The 22,126-nt window shown below is 34.7% G+C and overlaps 2 protein-coding genes across 2 annotated transcripts; one reads left to right on the forward strand and one right to left on the reverse strand.

The window, feature by feature from the left end:
• Positions 1-4,750: 4,750 nt before the first annotated feature.
• LOC7478120 (periodic tryptophan protein 2) lies at positions 4,751-9,716 on the reverse strand. Its single transcript, XM_002299574.4, has 7 exons — positions 8,372-9,716; positions 7,247-7,498; positions 7,065-7,157; positions 6,417-6,788; positions 5,716-6,060; positions 5,275-5,502; positions 4,751-5,184 (listed from the first exon to the last, which is right to left on the reverse strand). The coding sequence occupies exons 1-7, from the start codon at positions 9,590-9,592 to the stop codon at positions 5,017-5,019; spliced, it is 2,679 nt and encodes an 892-aa protein (XP_002299610.4). The 5' UTR covers positions 9,593-9,716; the 3' UTR covers positions 4,751-5,016.
• A 5,858-nt stretch (positions 9,717-15,574) lies between these two features.
• LOC7490966 (uncharacterized) lies at positions 15,575-21,912 on the forward strand. Its single transcript, XM_024606457.2, has 10 exons — positions 15,575-15,818; positions 16,406-16,491; positions 16,634-17,069; positions 17,186-17,311; positions 18,304-18,995; positions 19,092-19,166; positions 19,577-19,760; positions 19,835-19,933; positions 20,191-20,257; positions 21,080-21,912. Exons 3-10 carry the CDS (start codon positions 16,638-16,640, stop codon positions 21,715-21,717), a joined length of 2,313 nt encoding a protein of 770 aa, XP_024462225.1. The 5' UTR covers positions 15,575-15,818; positions 16,406-16,491; positions 16,634-16,637; the 3' UTR covers positions 21,718-21,912.
• Positions 21,913-22,126: the final 214 nt, after the last annotated feature.

Genomic DNA, 22,126 nt, shown 5'->3' on the forward strand with positions numbered 1-22,126 from the left:
TTTTTTAATCCAGGTGTTAATTTGTTTCTTTATTAACGTGGGTATCCAGGTCAGCTTGCACGCACATCGACTAATCCCACAGACCCTAAAGTTAACGACCATGTAAGCCTTCAGTGGCCATCATATGAGCAACTACAGGGCTCGAACCTGAGACTACAGAGGGAGCAAAACCCTTGGTCCCAAACTTTTACCACTGAGCCACCTCCTAGATGGTTAATCCCGATGCTAATTGATATGGTTGCTTGTTGCTAGTAATATGAAAGTCTTAAGATTATTTTAAAGTAAAATCGTCTTGTTCTTTGCTTGTTTAGTTGAACATGATTGAATACTAGCATGCAAACCTAACAAGATAAAAGGCAAGGGATAGTATAAAATGAGATATGAGACACACAAGAATTTACATGGTTCCCCCAATTTGACTACGTCCATGAGCAAGTATAGAAGGATTTTACAAAGTAATGTGAGAATTACAACATCTCTCTACTAATAAGATAACAACTAAAATCTATTTATTATTAGGAGAAAACACCTCACTTATCTCTCACAAATACCTCATAATTTTGTGGGATTACTTTCCCTTTCTTACTCTCCTCTTCTTCTCTCTTGTGGTGCATTTTAAGGCTTGGATGCACTGCCTATTTATAAACAAGCATCCTTGTCTTTGTCTTGCAAAAGACAAGTGGCACCGAATTGGTGCTGCAAGTGGCATTGAATTGGTGCGCGCCCACATTGTTGACTTAGGTAGGACCAATTGGTGCCCATCTAACTTCACATAACCAACTTGGGTCTTTACTGCTTTTACATCTGTTTTAGGCTTTTGTATAAAGAAATAATCAATCAATTACTTGGTTTTCTTGTATGATTGAGATTCTATTGATCGAGTGTTGGTTGTTAATTTGTCAATATGTTTAATATGTTTAACTTATAGTGCAAATAATTAATGGTGTATTTCATTAATTTGCAGATGAAAGGAGATGTAATCTTAATCTTAAGATTTTTTCGAGGAAAAAGACTGTTATTTTACAATGTTTTGTGTTCTTATGTTGGACCAATTTTGGGAATATATAATTATTTCATTCTGCACTTTATAGGACATTATTAGTGATGATCAAGCCCTTAAAATCTACAAATTTTAGAAATACCATCAATTGTCGGGAGTCATTAACACAAGCATAGAAGGACTTGCCCTGTGTTTTTAAAGTCATTTCTTGCTCTTTAAATCAAGCCCTTAAAATCTACAAATTTTACAGACTCTGGATAAATAAATGGTTTTGGGATTTGATGACTATTTCCTTCATGTTAACTTTCTGGTTTTTAGTTTTTACTGCTTTATAGCTTGCTTTAAACTCAAGTCACTGAATTCATGATTTTCATATGATTATCAAGGGATCATATTCTTTCAAAGGAAAAGGTGAATTCTGAAAATGCCAAAGGATAGAAGAGTCAAACACGATTGTCTTCTGATCAGTCCAGATCATCTCCTTACCTTTGCAGTTCAAACAACACTGAGCAATGTAAACCCCAATGCTCATTGGGGTCAGATGAGAATGTCCTAAAATGAAAGAATGTTAGGAGCCCCATCTCAATGGACCATCCACATGATAAAGCTGAAGATCCCAGGAACTCATTGAGATTGACTAACGATGCCAAAGAATAGGAAGAAATTAGGTACCCCATTTGCATGGAACATCCCCACAATGCTCACTACTAAAAAATGAGCCTATTAACAACTAACTAGTCCATTGCAGATAATATTAAAATCTGTTACTGATAAAATTCAGCAACAGAATTAGCAACAGATAATTTCAAATGCAAATAATAGATGCTAATTTTTATTACAATTAGCGGAGCCAACCAAGACTCCCAGAGAAAGCTTTGCTCGATACCCAGGAAAACTTTGTCGTTATCTCTCGTTGATTTCTATTACAATCCCAAATCAAAGCCAAAAACATCCTCAATCTCTCTCTCTCTCTCTCTCTACTACTTGTACAGAAGAAATCTGGAAGCATAAATTAACTGGAGAAGAAGTTAAGAAAATAACAAATTATGTTTGTGGAAAATGACGCATGACAGAGATAGGTAGAATTGAAAGGGACATATGGGTTTGGTTTCTGGAGAAGGAATAGAAAGGGAGATATGCGTTAATTAGGTTTATGTGGAGAAGTATAGAAAGGGATAATATTTGGTTCTTATGGAGAATGAAGAAATTTTGCAATTGTGGGGTTCATTTTGAAAGGTTCATTATTATTTATTGTTTTTTTTTTATAAAAGTCAAAATTTAATCTGTTTTTAACAGTAACCATATTAGCAACGGCAAATTTGTTGCTAATTTTTAATATATTAATTTATTTTTTAGTATCTGATTTTTCATTACTAATCCGTTGTTAATATTAAAAAAATTAATATATATATATAATCCGTTGTTAAACTGTTGCTAAAATTGCATCTAAATTATTTTGATGCTAACATATGATGTTAATCACCCTTTTTAGTAGTGGCTGTTCTCTTACGATGTTCTTCTTTTGGTAAAGGCTGCCGGCCATACATGTGCAATACTAGCTATCGCCACTCAAATTGCCACGACCAATTCCGCAAGTCTTCTGTGTCATCTCCATCCACCGAAATGTTGCAAGAAATTCCGTCTGTTTCCAATAGAATAAGGGAAGAATTGCAACTGCTTGAGCAAAGGGGGCATTATGAGTGTGAGCTGCAGCCTAAGCTTTGTTGCCCTCCATGTCGAGGAGAAATTTATGGATGGACTGTTGTGAAGCCTGCACGAGAATTCATGAATTCCAAGCTATGGAGTTGTTCTTTGGAGACTTGTGATTTTATTGGGAATTATTCAGAACTTAGAAAGCACGCGAGGTCTGACCATCCTTTTATTCAGCCATCTAAGGTGGACCCCCAACGGCAACGTGACTGGACCAACTTTGAGTATGAAAGAGATGTTGAGGACATGGTTACTTTGCTCGCCTTAACAAGAGAGGAACAAGAGGAGCTTGGTAGAGATTTTGATGAATTGCCTGCTATGATCAGCCCACATAGCATAGACGAAGATGAGGAGAACGAAGACAGATATTCAGGAGATCCTGACCAGGTTGTGAATTCTTCAAACCCATATGACTATCCTGTTGTAATCATGAACATTCAATTCACGAATCAATTGTCAAGGAGCATGTTACCGTTAGACTATGATATGGAAGCTAGCAATACCAGTAGGCAAACCAGCAATTTCATACCGAACAACAGGAACATGTTGCCAGCGCAGGCTATGAAATGGGGACTAGTAATGACAATAGACGAACCAACAATTTTAGGCGGAACAACAGTTCTAGGAGTAATATTCCAGAGAGGATGCGGCATGGTCGAAACAGCTATAGACAGAATGATAGTTTTAGCAGAAATCATAATATTAGTGGGAACAACAATTTTAGGAACAATCGCATGGAAAGATTATGGCTTAGGCGCAGACCTTCAGAGAGGATGCCCTGAACTCTAGATAAGATATCATGGTCCGTTGGAGAGAGAGCTGTGTAGGCTGAATGAATGATAACTTTTAACGAAGCCTCATGGAGCCACAACTGTGGAGACAGCCAGCATGCAGTGAAGAATAAGTACCGGGTGTCGATTTATTTCATTGTCTTTCAGATGTCTTTTGTTTTGTAAATAGAACAAATTCTATAGTTGTTTCAATTCATCCTCTCTGTTGTGAAGCATTCAGCATTTGAATGTAGATATGAAAAAAAGGAATGCCAGCGATCATCACTTTGACAGCCGCTAGCAACACTCAAAACTATCCTTGTTTCAATTCTATAGTTGTTTCAATTTATCCTCTCTGTTTTTAATGTTCTTCGTGTTTAGACATAGATAAATATTTTTTTGAAATTGGTTTTGTTGCAAATCCTAAGGATTGTTTCTCTACCATTTAGAGCATGTATGAGAGAGGATTTTAGTGGTTTTCCTGAATTGGATCCTTTCACAAAGCCTATGTTACGAAACAAGATTGTTTCTCTACCTGCGTTATGCTCACTTGTCTCAAGAATTAGAACAAGAAGATCATGATTGCAGTACTGAAAGAAATAAAGGGATTACGTGAACGATTGGTCATTTCCTAGCTGAGATTTAGTCAGGTCAAGAAAGCACGGAATTAGTGATTCACAATGTGATGATCTTTGGAATGATAGAAACTCAAGTGTTAGCTCTCTTTGGCCACCGAAGATTCTTCCATCTATATCTCTTCCATGTCATGGTGCCCATGCATGGCTTAACATAGGAGTGCAATACTTTCTTTCAACTTTCCTCAGTTAAAATTGCTTGGCAATATCTAAACATGTGCATGTCTAAATGTCCAAAAGCAGCTTATATCTAAACGTGTGCGTATCTTAACGTAGAAGTGCGATAATGTTTTCAGGTCCAAAAGCAGCCTATGTCTAAACGTCCCATGTTTACCTGCGAATTTTTGGTGATTTCTTAAGTCATTTTGTTATTAGCTGGATGTGCATGTGCATGTGCTTCGGATGCATTTGTCAAGTAATTTGACACTACTCATTAAGAATGGTTACAGAAACTAAGATACTAGCCTGGAAATAGGTTATTAGTTGGCCATGTGTGATTTGCTTTTTGTTGTGTTGCCTTTCTTCAATGGAGAAATAACACAAAGCAACACAGCAAGAACCGTTAACTTGATTGTCTAAAAACAGCATATTATACAGCAACCCTCATCAATCATTGTCATGGACCTGCATTCATCTTTCCTGTAACAAAATTGCATTAAAAACAGCTCATGACAATTTGTCATGTATATGAATCAAAGTCATGTTACATTTCCCAATAAACAACAGATCAAATCCAACAAACAAGTGCTTGCAATCACATGAACCTTGCATCAAAGTATCCAAACATGGCATGTTGGCGTTAGCTATGGGCGTGCCTGCTCCGCTCCCTTTTCACAAGAGAATAAGTTATATTACCTTGTCAGATAATAGTGAGGAAATCCCGACCACTAATAGTGGTTCATCATTTGTTGGTGCTTGAGCATAAATACCGGAGCATGTATTCATTAGACGAACAAGTATCTGCCAAATCCTGATGTATTCCAGTAATTGCTTTCTGCAAGGATTTTAAAGCGGGAAGAAGATTTCTGGAATTTTGTTGAATTGAATTTCCATGAGCTTTGCAAAGCTCCTGTCAAAAAAATAATCACAAACAAAGAATTAGATCTGAATACAGGACGACCTCTGATGTCATAGAATTTCATAAGTTGGCAGCAAGCACCTGACACCAACGGAGTATAAATTCCAAGTGCGGACAGCTTTCCAAAAGATCAGAAAATGCTTCAATTAATCTCTGCAGATATCTGTATGGGACTGAGGAGGCAACAGCTGGTATATCCAATGGACTGACAGAAAAAATGCACTTTTTTATTAGTGAATCCTCATTCAGACGAAGGCTGAGAATTAAAGCTCTGTTTGGTTGATCTTCATCTAATGCATCTTCAACTGCCTGCACACCATTGTAGTCATCAAATAAAATCAGCAGATGAAAACACTACTAAAAGTCAACGAAGAAAATTTGTTATTTCCAACTAAGCAGATACCAATCATCTGACAGCCTTATATAACATGCTTTGAATTCTCCATGGTAAGTACTTACAAGAGAGAAGAAAACTAAAGATTTACTTGTTTCACAGCATTTTACAAAAAGAACACAAGATACCTCTGGTGTAACATCTATATCTAGATCAGTGGGATCAAAGATAAAGGATTCATCAATTGAATAAACAAGAACCCCCTCTGTTGTTGCCGCTGCAAAGCTTCGCCCAGTGGGTGCAATTCTCAGGCATTTTGTTCTAATAATAGGCCTTCCACGATTGGGCATGGATCCTGGTAAATCATACCCCAATTTTCCTCGAGTTTGTTTATCAACGCCTTCTTCAGTATCAGAGTCATCATCATCAATTAAATCAAGTGGACCTGCATCTGTCATTTTCTTGGAGTTCAAGAAATCCAGCACCCCATCTAGTGAGAGATTGTGAGTTATTTGGAAGCGACGCAGCAGAACCTGCAGTTCATACATAAATCAATCCACTACTTCAAACATTAAGAGAGATCTACATTGGCAGACCAAGGAACCCATCCAAACAAATGTAAAATGGAAGAATAAGCCACTAGGTAATTAAGCTATACCATTCCTTCAAAAGTATATCCAACATCCAAATAGTTATCAATCTAATTTCTACATTCAACTAGCTTATGCATGACAAAAACAAAAATGTTTGAGCTTTCCAGTGATTGATAGAAACATGTTGTGATGAAATTCATGAAATAATAAAACTAGATAAATAAACTATTTGAAACATTTACCAAATTAAAATGTGAAATGATAAGCATGAGGTTATACATAAGAATGAAGCAGACCTGATCAGCGACATCATACATACAGATGTACTTGCTACTTCCGCCAGCTAATATATAACTCCCATCAGCAGAATAGCACAAGGTTGTGAAACACTTTCCTGCAGTTGAGTTTGCCGCTGATCTACGATCAGTCATGAGACGCCCTCCAGCAATATCCCTGCGGCCCTCGATGGTGTACATTAACAAGCCATCAATTGGGTCCCAGAAATGAATTTGCCCATCTAATGTGCTGCAAGCCAATTGCCTTCCATCTGGACGATAAACCACAGTAAGAACATCGTGTGTGTGAGGGAACGTTTCAACAGCTCCCTTTCCTTCAAAAACATCCCACAAGCGAACAGTTTTGTCCCATGATGATGAAGTTAAGACTGCCTACAGGCAAAATAGGTTCACTTCAGAAGCCACTCATGAATCAATAGGTAATGAAAGCTGACTATAAACCTTACAAATTTGTTCATGTGTTTGCTATTAGTTAATTTACAAGAATCCAAGATTTGTTATATGCCAAATGTAGAAGGGGGATCGAACATCAAAAGAAATTCATGTAAATAAACCACTTTGGACAAAACACAGAAACCAAGAGGAATTAACACAAAATAAGGGATGGATAACCAGAAAGTGCAGATACAGCTATCAAATACAACTCACATTTGTGGGAGAAAATATCAGCCCATGAACAGGACCTCCATGACCACTAAGGATATCCAATAAACGGCCTGTCTTCATTGACCAAACAAATATCTATTGAAAACAAAAATTAAGCACTCTGTCAGGAAAGGAAAAAAAAAACAGCAGATTGGTCTCAATGCAGCAGCAAAAGAAATTAGTACCTCAAATGAATCTAGAGTTCCAGCACAAATTACTTCCCCACTTTGGTCTGCTGCCAAAGAGACAAACTGCCTTGAAGAAGGGGTGGTAAATGTCCTAAAATTTCTATAACGGTACAAATCCCATGCACGTACTGTTCCATCAAGAGATGCACTCAAAAGACAATGGTTGTTAGCCATAAAATGAAGAGAAGTCACGGCATTAGTGTGCTCCGAGAATGTTACAAAGCAAAAGCCCGATGAAACAGTCCACACCTGTGACAAGCAAATACAACACATTCATATGGCATATAGGTACAAAAAAAAAGGAGTCAACAAAAAGACAAGCATATAGCACATTATCAAAAGCTAAACAATCAGAAATGAAAAATAGATCATCAAATTGTGAAAGTACTATGAAATAAGCATGCACAAGATCTCACAATTAAGATTCTGATGATTCTCACATTAGTAAAATTCAGAACATAGCTAAGTTCACAAGATACATGAAATATAGTACTAATATACCATCATAGGAACTGTTTAAGACAAACATGGTCAGTATGATCACATACTTACCAAACATTACAAGCATACATTCGTCACGTGCTACCTCATCATTTTAAATAAAATTTGTTACCTTAGAAAAGGCCAACACTGCAACAACTGCAACAGCAGATGGGCTATAGGACCAAAGCCATATAAACAAATTGAAATTTTAAAGGACCATGAACAGAATACATAGAACAAATACAGTGTCCAACTAATTGCATTTAACAAAGACGTGTACCTCACAAACAAATTCACAACCTATGAATATAACATATAGACAATAAACAAAAATCATAACATTTTTGCAAATGCATCAATAACATTTTTCCAACATACTCTCCAGAATATAGATTAGCAATTGCATATCAAACAAATAAGCATAAAATTTTTGCTACCAATCACGTCCACACATGCACATAGCAACACATTTCTTTCAGACAATCCATATATACACAGTAAGAGCACCTAAATATCCTTGAATAACCTAGCCTATTTCATCATGCAGACATTTCCATAACAAATTCGATCTAAGAACAGCATGCTAAGTAACTACAGCTTCCGAAAAACATAAAACATCTCTGTATGCTCATTTTGTACCTTTACTTTATTATCATCCGCCCCAGTAGCCAGCAATTGTGAATCTGGCGAGTAAGTTAAGCAATTCACATCAAAGTAATGCCCTTGTTGCTTCAACACATAACTCTCTGACCGCCATTCCCACACAAGCAACTGCCCCAGCTTTGCACAACCAAACACCAACCAATTCCCACTCTCATTGAACACTGCAGCAGTAATCTTCTCCCTGGAAATTGACAACAAGTGCATGCAAACAAAATCTGGCATTTGATATAACCCAAAAACACCATTAGAAAACCCCACCACCACCATATCAAGCCCCCTATGGTAAGTACATGCAGTTAACTTCGCCGGTGATTGCATAAACCCATCTTTCCTTAACAGCTCCCATTTCCTCTTATGCAAATACCCCTCTTCTCCCAGATCTTTCCCATCAAAATCCTTCCTTTTTTTAACATTACCCAAGCTCTCACCATTCACATTCCCTTCCCCATCCCTCTTTGGCGTCCCTGGAGACGCAGGCTCTGAATTTCCCTCATCGTTTTCATCAAAATTACCATCATTATTACCACTATAACCCCAACTAAAAATGTAACAATCACGCGTAATTGTATAAACTTTATTAACCTGATCAGTATTTTTCTTATCATAACCAAAGAAACAACCAACGACATTATCTCTATGGCCTAAAAACAAAAAGGGCTTATTCAAAATCCCATCTTTCAATTTCTCAACGCAAAAGAGGCGTGCCACTAAATCCTTCGAGCCAACAAGCAAATACTTACAGTCCAAGCTCCAATCAATCGCGGTAACTGTATCCTCGCAATCTGCTATGGTCCTAACTAACTCGAAAGCGAAAAATTCCTTCTTGAACCCCGGAGACCGCCAGATTTGAACCAACTTTCCAGCCGCAACAGCAATAAACTTACCATCAGGGCTGAACTTGAGGGCATTGACTGCATTCTTGAAGTTAATGCGGTGGAGGATGACGCGGCGGGGGATGTTGATAAAGTGGCAGCGGTGGTTCTCGTCGACTGTGAGGAGGAAAGTGCCATCGGGGGAGGCGGCGATGCGGCGGATGTTGGATGAGGATTGGAGTGGAAGGGTTATGGTTTGGGATTTGAGGAGGTCGGTGATGGAGACTCGGTTACCGACAGGTGAGATAAGTTGGGTGTTTTGGGTAATCACAACGTTGCCTCCCCTGTAGGGGGCTCCGAGCAGGTTATGAAATCTGTAATTCATCTTCTGTGTTTGTTAGGTGGAGAAGAAAGCCAGCTCAGTTTCCCTTTGCTTTCTTAGGGTTTAGGGTTTAAACTCTGGGCTAGCTAAAGCTAAACAGAGCGCGTAAGCTTTTTTATTTATTTATTTGTTTGTTTGTTTTTGTTGTTTTGCTTTTGCCAGAGAAGAAAATATAAACAGCGGGCCTCAAGGCCTATAATATTGTGACCCAATCTAAACTATAGTAGCCCATTGAGCCCCAAAACACTTGAGCAAGCTCTCGCTGGTCAAGTGTTTTTCAAGAAGGATTGGGAAAGTCAACGATGGATAAAAGTACAGGTACGTAAAAGGATGATATTAACAATAAAGAAGTACTTTTAAAAAAATCTATCCTCTAGGTTTTTTTCCAATTAAATTCTTTTATTTATTTATTTTAATTTTAATCTTCAATATTTTATTAATTCTGAATTATTATTCATAATTTATTTCGGCTTGATTTCTATGATGTAATTAATGTCTCAAACAAATATCTTGATATTTGGTTGATGCTTAATTTTCAAACGTCTATTTTAATTAAATTCTTTTTAATTTTTTTTTAATTTTATCTTTCAATATTTTATTGATTTTAAATTTTCTTTTATAATTTATTCTGGTATATTTTATATGAGGTTATTACAATCTCAAATAAACATTCTAATATTTAATTGATACTCAATTTTATGAGCGTTTATTTGTGTTATTATACTATTAAGTGAAAAATAGTTTAAAAAAATAAAGTTGTATTCATGATCCAGATTGTGGATTTGATGGGATAAGTTGCAAAGCACAGATCAATCCAATAAATTATCATCTCAATATTAAAAAAAAAAATGTCATCTTGAAATTTTTTCAAAGTCAAATCACACTTTTTACCTATTGTTCGGGTTACTGTTGAACCCACCGAGTCAACTGACTCATATCAAGACAACTCTTACGCGGGTTAATACTAAACCCATACCAGGCAAGGAATATGATCGAAAGGTTACAAGGTTAACCCACTCGGTTGAACTCTTTTTTTCTTCTTTTTTTAAGTCCATCTTTCAATTTTTTTTCTTTTGATAAATTCTTTTTGGCTTTTCTTTCAATTTCATCCTTTAACATTTAGTTGATTTGGAATTTTTTTCATAATTTATTTTGATTTGCTTCCTATGAGGTTATTACAGTCTCAAAAAAATATCTTGATATTTAATTGATGCTTAATTTTACAAGTATCTATTTTTGTTATCATATCATTAAATAAAAATAGCTTAAAAAAAGTTGTTAAACTTGGTGGAATCCATGATCCAGGTTGTGGATCTGGTGAGTTTAGTCGTGAAGTCTAGATCGATTTCATATGTTGTCATTTCAATATTAAAATACAAAATACGTCATCTTTGATTTTCTTTTAAAGTCAAACCATGTTTTTTTACCGATTATTTGTATTCTTTTGGACTCATCAAGTCAACTAGGTCATGTCAAAACAACTCCAACACAGGTTAATTTTAAACTCGAGCTAGACAACAAATCGGATCAAGAGGTTTAAAGGTTGACTCGTTTGGTCATATTTAATAACAATAACAAAAAGTCTCATATGGCTTAGACATTTTTTTCACATTCAAATTTTTTTGATCCTACCACAACGTAGCGCGAACTAGTAAACTGGTACTTTTTATTTAGTTATTTAACTAGATCATTGACCTGTAGCTGCGATTCATATCAATTGTTTTAACTTAAAAAAAGTTCAAGCATTGCTAATGTGTTTTCTAATTAAAAAACAATTAATCATGAACTTAAAATATAATACATATTAGAAACCAACTTTTTTTAAATATTGATATGGTGATTTATTGGATGATGTTTTTTTTCAAATATTAGTTATTTAACTAGATCATTGACCCGTAGCTGCAATTCATATCAATTTTTTTAACTTAAAAAAAGTTCAAGCATTCCTAATGTGTTTTCTAATTAAAAAAACAATTAATCATGAACTTAAAATATAATAGATATTAGAAACCAACTTTTTTAAAATATTGATATGGTGATTTATTGGATGATGTTTTTTTTTTCAAATATTAGTTATTTAACTAGATCATTGACCCGTAGCTGCGATTCATATCAATTTTTTTAAATTAAAAAAAGTTCAAGCATTGCTAGTGTGTTTTCTAATTAAAAAAACAATTAATCATGAATTTAAAATATAATAGATATTAGAAACCAACTTTTTTAAAATATTGATATGGTGATTTATTGGATGATGTTTTTTTTTTCAAATATTAGTTATTTAACTAGATCATTGACCCGTAGCTACGATTCATATCAATTTTTTTAACTTAAAAAAAGTTCAAGCATTACTAATGTGTTTTCTAATTAAAAAACAATTAATCATAAACTTAAAATATAATACATATTAGAAACCAACTTTTTTAAAATATTGATATGGTGATTTATTGGATGATGTTTGTTTTTCAAATATTAGTTATTTAACTAGATCATTGACCCGTAGCTACGATTCATATCAATTTTTTTAACTTAAAAAAAGTTCAAGCATTGCTACTGTGTTTTCTAATTAAAAAATAATTAATCATGAACTTAAAATATAATTCATATTAGAAAACAACTTTTTTAAATATTGATACGGTGATTTATTGGATGATATTTTTTTTCAAATATTGAGACAACGATATATTAGATCATCCTGGTTTAACATGTCAAATATATGAACCACGTCATAAGATCATGATAAACTTATATAAAGCAAATAAAAATAAATTATGAATGTCAATTTCTAATGAACCCAATGTTGAAGAAAAAACTTGAAAAAAAAATTAAAAAAGACAAAAAAACAATATGATTCAACATGAGTTCACCTTCCAAACTCAAAACTTGGACCATAAGATTGGGATAACTTCATAAAAAAAAATCAATTAAAAAAAGACCAAAAAAAAAAAACTTAAGTCAACCTGAGCTAACCTGTTAAACTTGCGACTTGAGTCATGAGACTGAGATAACTTCATATAAAGCAAATAAAAAAAATTATGAAACTCTATTTTCAACAGATCTAATGTTAAAAGTTGAAATTGAGGGGAAAAAACCTAAATCCATAAGACCGGGATAACTCCACAAAAATCAAAATTACAAAAATTACAAAACTAAAAAAAACTAAATAAAAAGAAGAAGAAGAAGATTGAGTTGTTGGATTCTAAAATTGAAAAAAAAAATTCAATTAAAAAATGATCCAAAAGGAATGAATCAAATCAACTTGGGTTAACTTTCCAAACCCGCAACCTAGATCATGAGATCAGGATAACCTCATAGAAAGTAAACAAAAAAAATTACGAAGACCAATTAAATAAATATTCAATGGAAAAATGACCAAAAAATAAAGTGGGTCAACCCCGAAACAACTTGTCAACTCGCGACTCAGGTCATGAGATCGGAATGTTATTCCCATAGAAATAAAATAAAAAAAGATTATGAATCCTAATTTTCAATCAATCCAACGTTGAAAGATGAAATAAAAAAATCAATTAGAAAAATCAGCCTAAAAAAATAATCTGATTCAATCCAAGTTAACCTGTTAAACTTGTGACCTAGGTCATGAGATTGATATAAATTCATAGAAAGCAAATAAAAAATAATTATGAAGCCCCACTTCCAACAAGTCTAATTTTAAAGGTTGAAATTAAGAGAAAAAAAAAGCTTAATGTATGAAACCAGTATATAACCCAACAGAAAAAAAAAATTTAAAAGCATAATTCCCAAAACAACTTAATATTAAATAATAAAATTAAAAAAAAACTACATAAACAAAAAAGAAGATTGGTTTGGTGAATGGTGAAATTGAAAACAAAATCTAATAAAAAAAGCAAAAAAAAAAAAATATACACACAACACTATTTTAATAAATCACAACCAAAAAATATCATAACACCAATGAAATATTCTATCGGTATAAACACACTAATTCCATCAATATAAAAATCACCAATGGATTAACTGATAGAAACAAGTTGTTAGAAAGTATCTTGTTACTGATGTCATATTTGTCAGTAATTCCAAGATTATTTTTATTCTGAAGGATATAACGATGATTTATTTTCTTTGATCCTTAAAAATGGATCGACCAATATTTGTCGCTAAATTCATTAGTGAGTTTTACCAACAGCTTTTTGACAGATACATCCGTCAACAATATATCTATCTCATTGATGGATTCACCGATAGAATCACCAAGGACATATTCTGTTGGTGATTCCATCGAGGTATATATTGAAACAGTTAACAGCTTTCTAGAATTCTCTGAGGAAAATGGTAATCATTTATTCGTCGGTATGTACCAAAACAATTAATGGCTCTTTGTAATTCCCTGAGGAAAATGACAATCATTTACCAATGTAATTTTTGTTAGTCTTTATACAAATTGTTATTTTAAAAGAAAAAAATGTTATCCAACAATTTCATAATTGAATTAAACAACATCAAACAACTAATTTAAATTAAAAAAATAAATTTTATATAATATAAAAATCAATTACAAATGTCTATACAAATTAATTACAAGATTTGGTCGCATGTGGAGGTGAAGGGGAGGAAAATCTCATGAGGGTTCGTATGAGGGAGGATAATTACTGGAAAAGTATGCCCTCCAACTTCTTTTTTTGTTCTTTATACTTTGCCTCCATTCCGACCCTCGGATCACTAACTCGTTGTTCAACCAACTCATTAATAGCTAGTAATGGTTGAATCGGGCTAGGTTGTGTTTCCATATACAACTCCATCATAGCAGGCTTGCGTTTAAGTTGTGTTGACTGTGAAATAAATCAATACTTAAACATTATCACAAATAACAATTACTATTTGAAGAAAAACCTTCAAAATAAAATAGGCTTTTACCAAGTGTTTTGCATGGTTAATGAAAGAAAATGACCCACCAATATGTTTGCTAATGGAATTGTAGGTCTCTTTGTTTCTATTCGAGTACTCACTCTATGAGTGCCTCCTAAAAGTGTTCAACATAAGAACTCTAGATATCTCTCTCAGTTACTCTTTATGATGTGGGGAGGTCTACAATTCTTCCAAACATCAAAGTCATTTGACTCGACTTATCTCATAGCATAATTGTGGGCATCATACTAAAAATCACGCAATCTGATTAAAAAATTCATTAAACTAAAAACATTTATATAAAAATATCACTATTATACAAAAAAAAAAATATACATCGCACATTAAACCTTATCTAGTTGCGCTGTAATTTTCCTAGACTTTTTTTGTCACCTTTGAGTTTGCCTCGTCCCACCAAATTTTTTTCTTGAAATCATTTTCATAAAATAATTAATTTTCAAATTTTAAAACATCTTTTGTCCACTAAAAGTATTGATTATATATTAACTTTGAACTTCCCTCAGCAAGCCTTAACCATAGGCTTCCATTCTGAATGATCGTTAGGTTGCCTTCATTAAAAAATAGTCATTTTCATCAACGCTTTCATCATCAATGTTATTGTTCTCGTAGCTTTTATATTTGTGAATTTAAAAATGAAATAATTAACTCTAATCTATATAAACTATAGTTGTTAAATCCGGTTTGGGAGTTGACTCGGTCAAGATATTAAATCTTAGGTCATACGAGTCTTTCTAACATTCGTCAATACTTTGTAGACCAAAAAGAATGAAAGTCAGAAGAAATATCAACATATAAAATCATAATAATATAACTAAGGAATGAAATTATAATTTAAAAAGTTTGATGAGGGAAATGAAAAAAAGAAAAAGAAAAAAGACACGGTCTATGAACAGGGTCTCTCCCATTTCTTCCATCATATTTGATAATGATAACGGTAATAATTATCTGATAATGATGTATTTGCTTATGGAATGGGCTTATGGATTGCTATGGAAACCCAGTCCCTAGTAATAAATAAAAAAAGAAAAAAGGAAAACAAAATTATGTTCCCGCTTGCTAGGAAGGTTCAAAAAGAAACGTCAACAAAATCCGCACCTCTGATTATGCTGTTCTTGTTATTGTCATCTTCATATTCCAAACCAAAACATTTTTGTTCGATGATGATGGTGATGTTACAAAACCTTCTTACCACTACTGTTTTAAAACAATAATATCGATTCTCCTGAACCCAATCGCATCATCCCCTTCACGTCCTCATCGCCTGCATCCTCTCCTGTGGCCCTCTAAGTATCTGTCTTTCTTCCACCTTTCCCCAAGAAAACACATTGTTTGTGCTTTCTTTCCTTTTATGAACGACCCTTTTGATTTGTATGGCAATCACTGTTTCTTGTTGTCAAGTTTTTGATCTGGGAATTTGGGGATAAACCAACTTCTCAAAGTTTTTTTTTGTTTAATTTCCTTTCAAGTTCCTAACTTTTTACGAAAATTTGCTACAAGTACTTGAGCCATTGTAATTTTTTTTATATTTCAGATGGTTTAATAATGCGGTTTTTATTATGATTGTTTTCTTGACGCTGAAATGGACTTGTCTCTGTTGCATTTAGGTTCTTTCATTTCCAATGTTTCTGTTCACTTTCCAAATTTACATGAATATTATTCCTGACAGGATTTTATTTTTCAAACGATATAATCTGTCACTTTATTTCTTTGCTTCCTTTTCTTTTATGTTTATTATTGTTTTCTTCTTCATGTCATAGTGTCATTGTTATGATTCTATAGTGAAGATTATACGTACCCGTACCCCCGTATGTTCTCCTCCCATAACTGCTTGGTTAGAGTTTTCTAATTTGGAAACAGTCTGAATTGTGTGATTTCTTCTGTTTAATTTCTCTGTTTTTCTTTTTTCAATTGTAGGTATTTCGTTTTAATTACCTTAGTAATCACTCTCCCATAAGATCTGTTAGTGTAGATCTGCAGCAACACAATAGTTTCCTATTAAGGTTTGAGATTTATTGATGTTATAATATTCTACCGTTTTCGTTTTGTTTATGATGTCGGTGTTGCAGTGAATTTATCATTTTTTTCAATGAAAAATACACCATTGATTTCTGTTATTGAAGATTTTAATCTGTATGTTGTCAGCGAGATGCCAGGTTCAGATGTTTATAGACAAAGTGATATTCAACCGAAACCTCAGTTGATGCCTTGCTTTCAAAAGGAAGTTCAATCATACAGTTCTTCAGGATGCATTGACGAACATCTGGCTGATCCTTTCAAGGAGGACAATATTATGAACTCTTCAATGAGTAGCCTTACAAGCCACAAAGAAACCACCACTAAAGCTGATGATACTAATGCTGGCAATGGAAAGGCTACAGTGTTGATGTCAGACCAAACTGGAGAGGAACTCCCTTCTGTTTCAATGAATGTTTTTGATGCCACTGCACGAGAGAAAGAAACTGAGAGGTTCGGAGAGTTCCTGCAGTGTTTGTCTGGAAATGTTGATGATCATGTCGAGTCTGATATATTTGGGGGCACATTTTTCGGAGAACAGCACCATGAACTATTTTCACCTCAGGTGAATAAATTGATTTGGGTTCATTATGTGCATATTAATTAATTTAACAAGAATTTCAGTATGAAATTTCAGTTGGTTTCCCGTTGTTGTACCTTCCTCGGAATATTGAGTTGCAGGCTGCAGGTGATCAACATGATAAACTTGGTGCTAGTTTTCAGATATTTCCTGAATTTTTGCAGAGAGATGGGGCGTATAAATATTCTAAAGAGAGTTTAGGATCGCTATCAAAAGAATCTGTTAAGGTAAAAACTGGTTTCCTGTTTCTTATACATCATCGTATAATACAAATTAAACTTGTGTAGTTTATTTCATGTTCAAATTTATAGCCTTTTATAGTGCAGGAGATATTGCTGCTTTTTTCTTCTCGCTTTGTTCAACCTAGTTATATTCTTTTATGTAATGTTGACCTTTTGGATTTAAGTTCTTCATCTGTTTTATCGAAATTTAAAATTATTTGGTGTGAAGTGGAGATCTACGTGCTGTCAGCAAGATAATATGATTGCACTGGATACTTTTAATTTCTGTTAGGAAATCCTTTACTATTATAGTATTTGAAGCCGTGCCCTGTGATGCGTTCTTTGATACGGACAATATCATTCACGTGTCTTGTTCAAGTGCGTCAGTGTCATTGCAGGCTTCCGTCCTGCTTAGGGCTTCCCTAGATTTTCTTTAGCAGAAAAAGTTTATGAGTCCTGGTTGAGACTCAACTGAATCTTATTTGACTACAAAGGTGCAACTTATTAAATTTAAATATCAAAGATGGTGTCATATTCTTCTACTTCATAACACTTGGTTCAACGATCGTCCTTTATCCTGGGAAAAGACAGTAGGACCTCCTAGAAAAGGCGATGCATAATTGGAGCACACACTTTGTTGCAATCAAGAGGGTTTTCAAGCTTAAGCTTCAATGACTCTTGAGTTATTATGCACCAATCAAGATTTTGGTGCTTTAGGTATTGTGTGTTAACAGAAAAATGTAACATGAAGAGTTTACTTAGATGCCAAGAAATTAATTTGTGCAAAATTTAATAAAACATGTAATTTAATTTGTACTCCCATTTTTATTTTTATTTTTTATCCTTGATGAATTGTGAGTTTGAAGAGATTTGTGAAGTTTCTCTTGCAAAAACAATAACTTCCCATTTAATATTTTATTTAAGGTATTGCCAAGAGTAATTCATATCCAATTTCTTCAAGAGTTAATTACGGCAGTGCAATGTTATCTTCAATACAGGAGGCTGATCAGCGCCATCGTGGCATACGTAGACATTTGCATTTTGGGGCTGCAATTTCATGCAAACATGCGGGTAATGGGACTCATGAGACAGCCAATTTATGCTTACCAGGCCGTCAGACAGACTTTGAGAGTTTGGTTCCACCTCATGTTGAAACAAGAGGAATCTCTGGCATTTGGCAGGCCAGAAGTTGTTCCCAGACTGCAACATTGTGGTCCTCTTTCTCCCCATCTGCATGTGAATCTGTTAAATCAGCTCAAAATTATGGAAACCGTGCTGTATCAGCTTGTATTCCCTCGGGCGGAGATTTGCATTTAAATAGCTTTGTCAGATCTGAGTCCGTGGGCTCAGAATTTAGTACAAGTAAGAAATTGGGAAGTAATCTACACCAACAAGAGGAGAAGTTAATGTCTGATAGGGACCATTATTTATGCAAGGAAATAGACGGTATCCCAGTCTTATCTTTTCTTGGGGAAATTTATTCTCACTTGGGATATGAACAGCAGGAGAGTCAAGCTGCTGCGGGAGCAGGTTCTTCCAGTTATCAATCTAGTAGTATTATGCAACCTCCATGTGATTCTCTGCATTTGATACCATATGAGCAGCAGGCATCTCTGTGCAAGGGGACAATGCCTTCTTCAGAATATGCTGACATAGTTGAGTTAAACCAAATGAGCCCTGAGAGGAATAGGTGGAATACCTTAATGTTTTTTATTCAAACATTCCGACTCTCAGTTATACCCTTTCAAGTTGCTTACGTTTTGTATTTGTTGGTGATGTTAATTAGGAAGAAGGCAAAATACACCATCAAGAGTGAGGGTTGTAGACGTTGCAACTGTAAGAAATCAAGATGCTTGAAACTGTAAGTGAACAGTAGCTACGAGTGGAGAAATTTTTTTATTTTGTTTTGTTACTTGCTTTATTTTATTAAAAGAAAAAAGAGCATCGACATGCTTTTGTGGCTCACACTTGTTCGGTAATTACAAATGGTGCATTACAGGAGTGGCAGGTGATATCTTTAATGCCCTTAAAATGAAAAACAATGGAAGTTTTATGAATTTTCTAGTTCTATGAATTGCTTACGCTTTCAGAAGTTGGGGATGACTTCCACCTTTCATAATGGTCCACAGTCCCTTAATTTTCCATGTATAAAAGAAAACGAACTAGTTCATCTAAGCTTGCGAACTACCTCAGGTCTCATTGAAAAATAGAAAATCAATAATATCCCTGCTATTTTCCACTGTCTCACCTACAATTTTTGTTACTGGGCAGTTATTGCGAGTGCTTCGCTGCTGGAATTTATTGTCTAGATACTTGTTCATGTGTAAATTGCATTAACAAGCCTGAATATGAGGACACAGTTCTCGATATGCGACAACAAACTGAAGCTCGTAATCCTCTTGCTTTTGCTCCAAAAGTTGTCAATAATGCCACCAACTCTCCAGCAAATATGATGGTAATCTCATTTTTCAAGTTGCTCATCTTGTTTCTTTGCCTCAATTTTTTATTTGAGGTGAAAATGATATACAGGAAGAAGGAAAATGGATGAAAACATCCTCATCCAGGCACAAGAAAGGGTGCAACTGCAAGAAGTCAAAGTGTTCTAAAAAATATTGTGAATGTTTTCAGGTTTGTATCAACATTCCTGGCAGTATTTCTGCAAAAGAGTTTCTAAAAAAGTACTGTTCTTTCTCATTTCTAGTTTGGATGAAATTGATTTCACATAGCATTTTCGACATTGATGTTATGATTATTTTTACCTTTGAATTAAAAAGGAAAAAGCAACCAGACTTGTTCAATTAGGATGGCATATTTAAACTGGAAATTACATGACATATTCAATCTTTAAGCTGTTCTTATTTTGTAAACATTCTCTGTATTCTAAGGGTGGAGTTGGATGCTGTAATGGATGCCGATGTGAAGGATGTTACAATCCTTATGGAAACAAAACAGGTGACACTTTACTCTATTGATTAGCCATTTTCAGTTAGTTTGATCATATGCTGAATCCATATTCAAACATTGGCTTCGGAAAACAAAGAAAAGAACCAATCTCCTACCATCAGAAATGGAACTTGTTGAACTAATAATACTTACATTTTCTTTTCTCACGAGCAATTAGGGTATGCGACTTCAAACTTTAATGGGATGCAAGAGTACTGTAGCGATATTAGCAAATTGTAGCCTCGTGTCAATTTCAAGATTGATTTATTAAAACTTTCTTGGTATTCACTTTTAAAATGCACGTTGGTACTGCTTCATTTCTTGTGATAATGGCATATTTTGATACCTCTGAGCTTTTTCAAGCATACAAGTTCGGTGAGAACAATGTTGCAATTATCAAATGGTCAAATGCCTTTCCTCGAATGCTTTCTCGAGATATGTACGGTCATTTTTACATCATCCTTACCTTAACACTTTCAGACTTGTACTCGGAACTGTCTGAAAGTTTAGAGCGGGAACAACTTCTCTCATTGGCAACATCATTAAAGCCCTGAAATATCTATCGGTAGTCGTATGCCTTTGATCCCATGCATTGTACGACCACTGAAGGTTTAGGCATCTTTAAGATTTTTATATTTTGTAGACTCAAATCGATGGCAATTGTGGAGGTTGTTGAAGTTTGCTGTTTCCTGATGTAAATCCTCATTTGGATTTCGGATTTTTTTTGGAATTCGATCTAGACAAATACTTTGGATTAAACTATGAATATTTCGATCGCCCCTTTTCTAAAGTCACTATGAAATTGATTTCTACATGATGATGAAATTGCAGAAACAAGTTACAGAAGAGCTGAAAGATGGAATAATCCATCTCGGGAGCAGCTGGATACTTTGGAGAGTCATAATGATTGCATCAAAGCTGAGAGACCTAATCAATTCTCATCAACATGGGAAGAACTTGCTGATATAGGCCATCTGACTCCACCATCACATTGTCTCTTAGGTGCAGTGGCCTCTTCAGGTTCTCTCAACATAAGGGACTGTTCAAAACAATTTCTAGGTCAATCGCAACAAGAAAGCAGCGTCCTCTCACCATCTGGCTACCTTAATTGGCACCATTCACCTAGTAGTCTTACTCCAAAATTATATGGATGTGAGGCTCTGCCTGAGCTCAGTTCTGACAGCTTTTTCTGTAACATGATGGAGGATGCTACGCCTGAGACACTCAAGAACACCTGTACCCCCAGTACAGAGGGAGTGAAATCTTGCTCACCTAATCAGAAATGGGTGTCTCCTCCAAAAATTCGTTCACATGAGTTAAGATCAAGCTCGTCACAGGGGTTGAGAAGTGGATGCAAATTCATTCTGCAGGATTTGCCTTCTTTCCCTCCTCTTACTCCATATAGTAAGTCACAGGCTGCAATCCATCAAAATGATGGCGATCATAAAGCTAGCACTGGCTACCAATGACTGGAATATGCTAAGTGTGGTATGTGATAACTTTGTTATTTGGATTTCCATTGCAACATGTCTGCAAAATATGGGTTTTTTCTTACTCGAAGCTGAAGCGAGTTGTGTACTGTCCTCCAGGATATATTCCAAATTAACTGCTCACAAGCTCAACCATTTTGGCCAAGAAATCTTGGAAGCATAATTTTCTCAATAGTGCTAAACTTTAACCCCTTTCTTCACCTTTGTTTGGTTAGATAACATTACAGCTTACCGGTTGCTACTTAAATTTACAACTTCAAGCAATTTTTAAATTATCGTTGATCACTCTGTGATCATCTGCTTATATTACTCTTTCAGGTACTATTATGGGATTATATTTTATTTTTTCTGAACGAGTACTCTTGTAGGTTAATAATCTCTTTTTGTG

This window comes from Populus trichocarpa, chromosome 1 (assembly GCF_000002775.5).
Source record: "Populus trichocarpa isolate Nisqually-1 chromosome 1, P.trichocarpa_v4.1, whole genome shotgun sequence".
NCBI lineage: Eukaryota > Viridiplantae > Streptophyta > Magnoliopsida > Malpighiales > Salicaceae > Populus > Populus trichocarpa.

Coding starts and splice junctions, on each gene's coding strand:
- LOC7478120 (XM_002299574.4), bottom strand. CDS start 9,592: ATGAATTACAGATTTCATAACCTGCTCGGAGCCCCCTACAGGGGAGGC. Junction 6,061..6,416: donor TGTATGATGTCGCTGATCAG/GTCTGCTTCATT, acceptor TATGAACTGCAG/GTTCTGCTGCGTCGCTTCCA. Junction 5,185..5,274: donor TTATACTCCGTTGGTGTCAG/GTGCTTGCTGCC, acceptor TTTTTTTGACAG/GAGCTTTGCAAAGCTCATGG.
- LOC7490966 (XM_024606457.2), top strand. CDS start 16,638: ATGCCAGGTTCAGATGTTTATAGACAAAGTGATATTCAACCGAAACCT. Junction 18,996..19,091: donor ATGAGCCCTGAGAGGAATAG/GTGGAATACCTT, acceptor GATGTTAATTAG/GAAGAAGGCAAAATACACCA. Junction 19,934..20,190: donor AATATTGTGAATGTTTTCAG/GTTTGTATCAAC, acceptor CTGTATTCTAAG/GGTGGAGTTGGATGCTGTAA.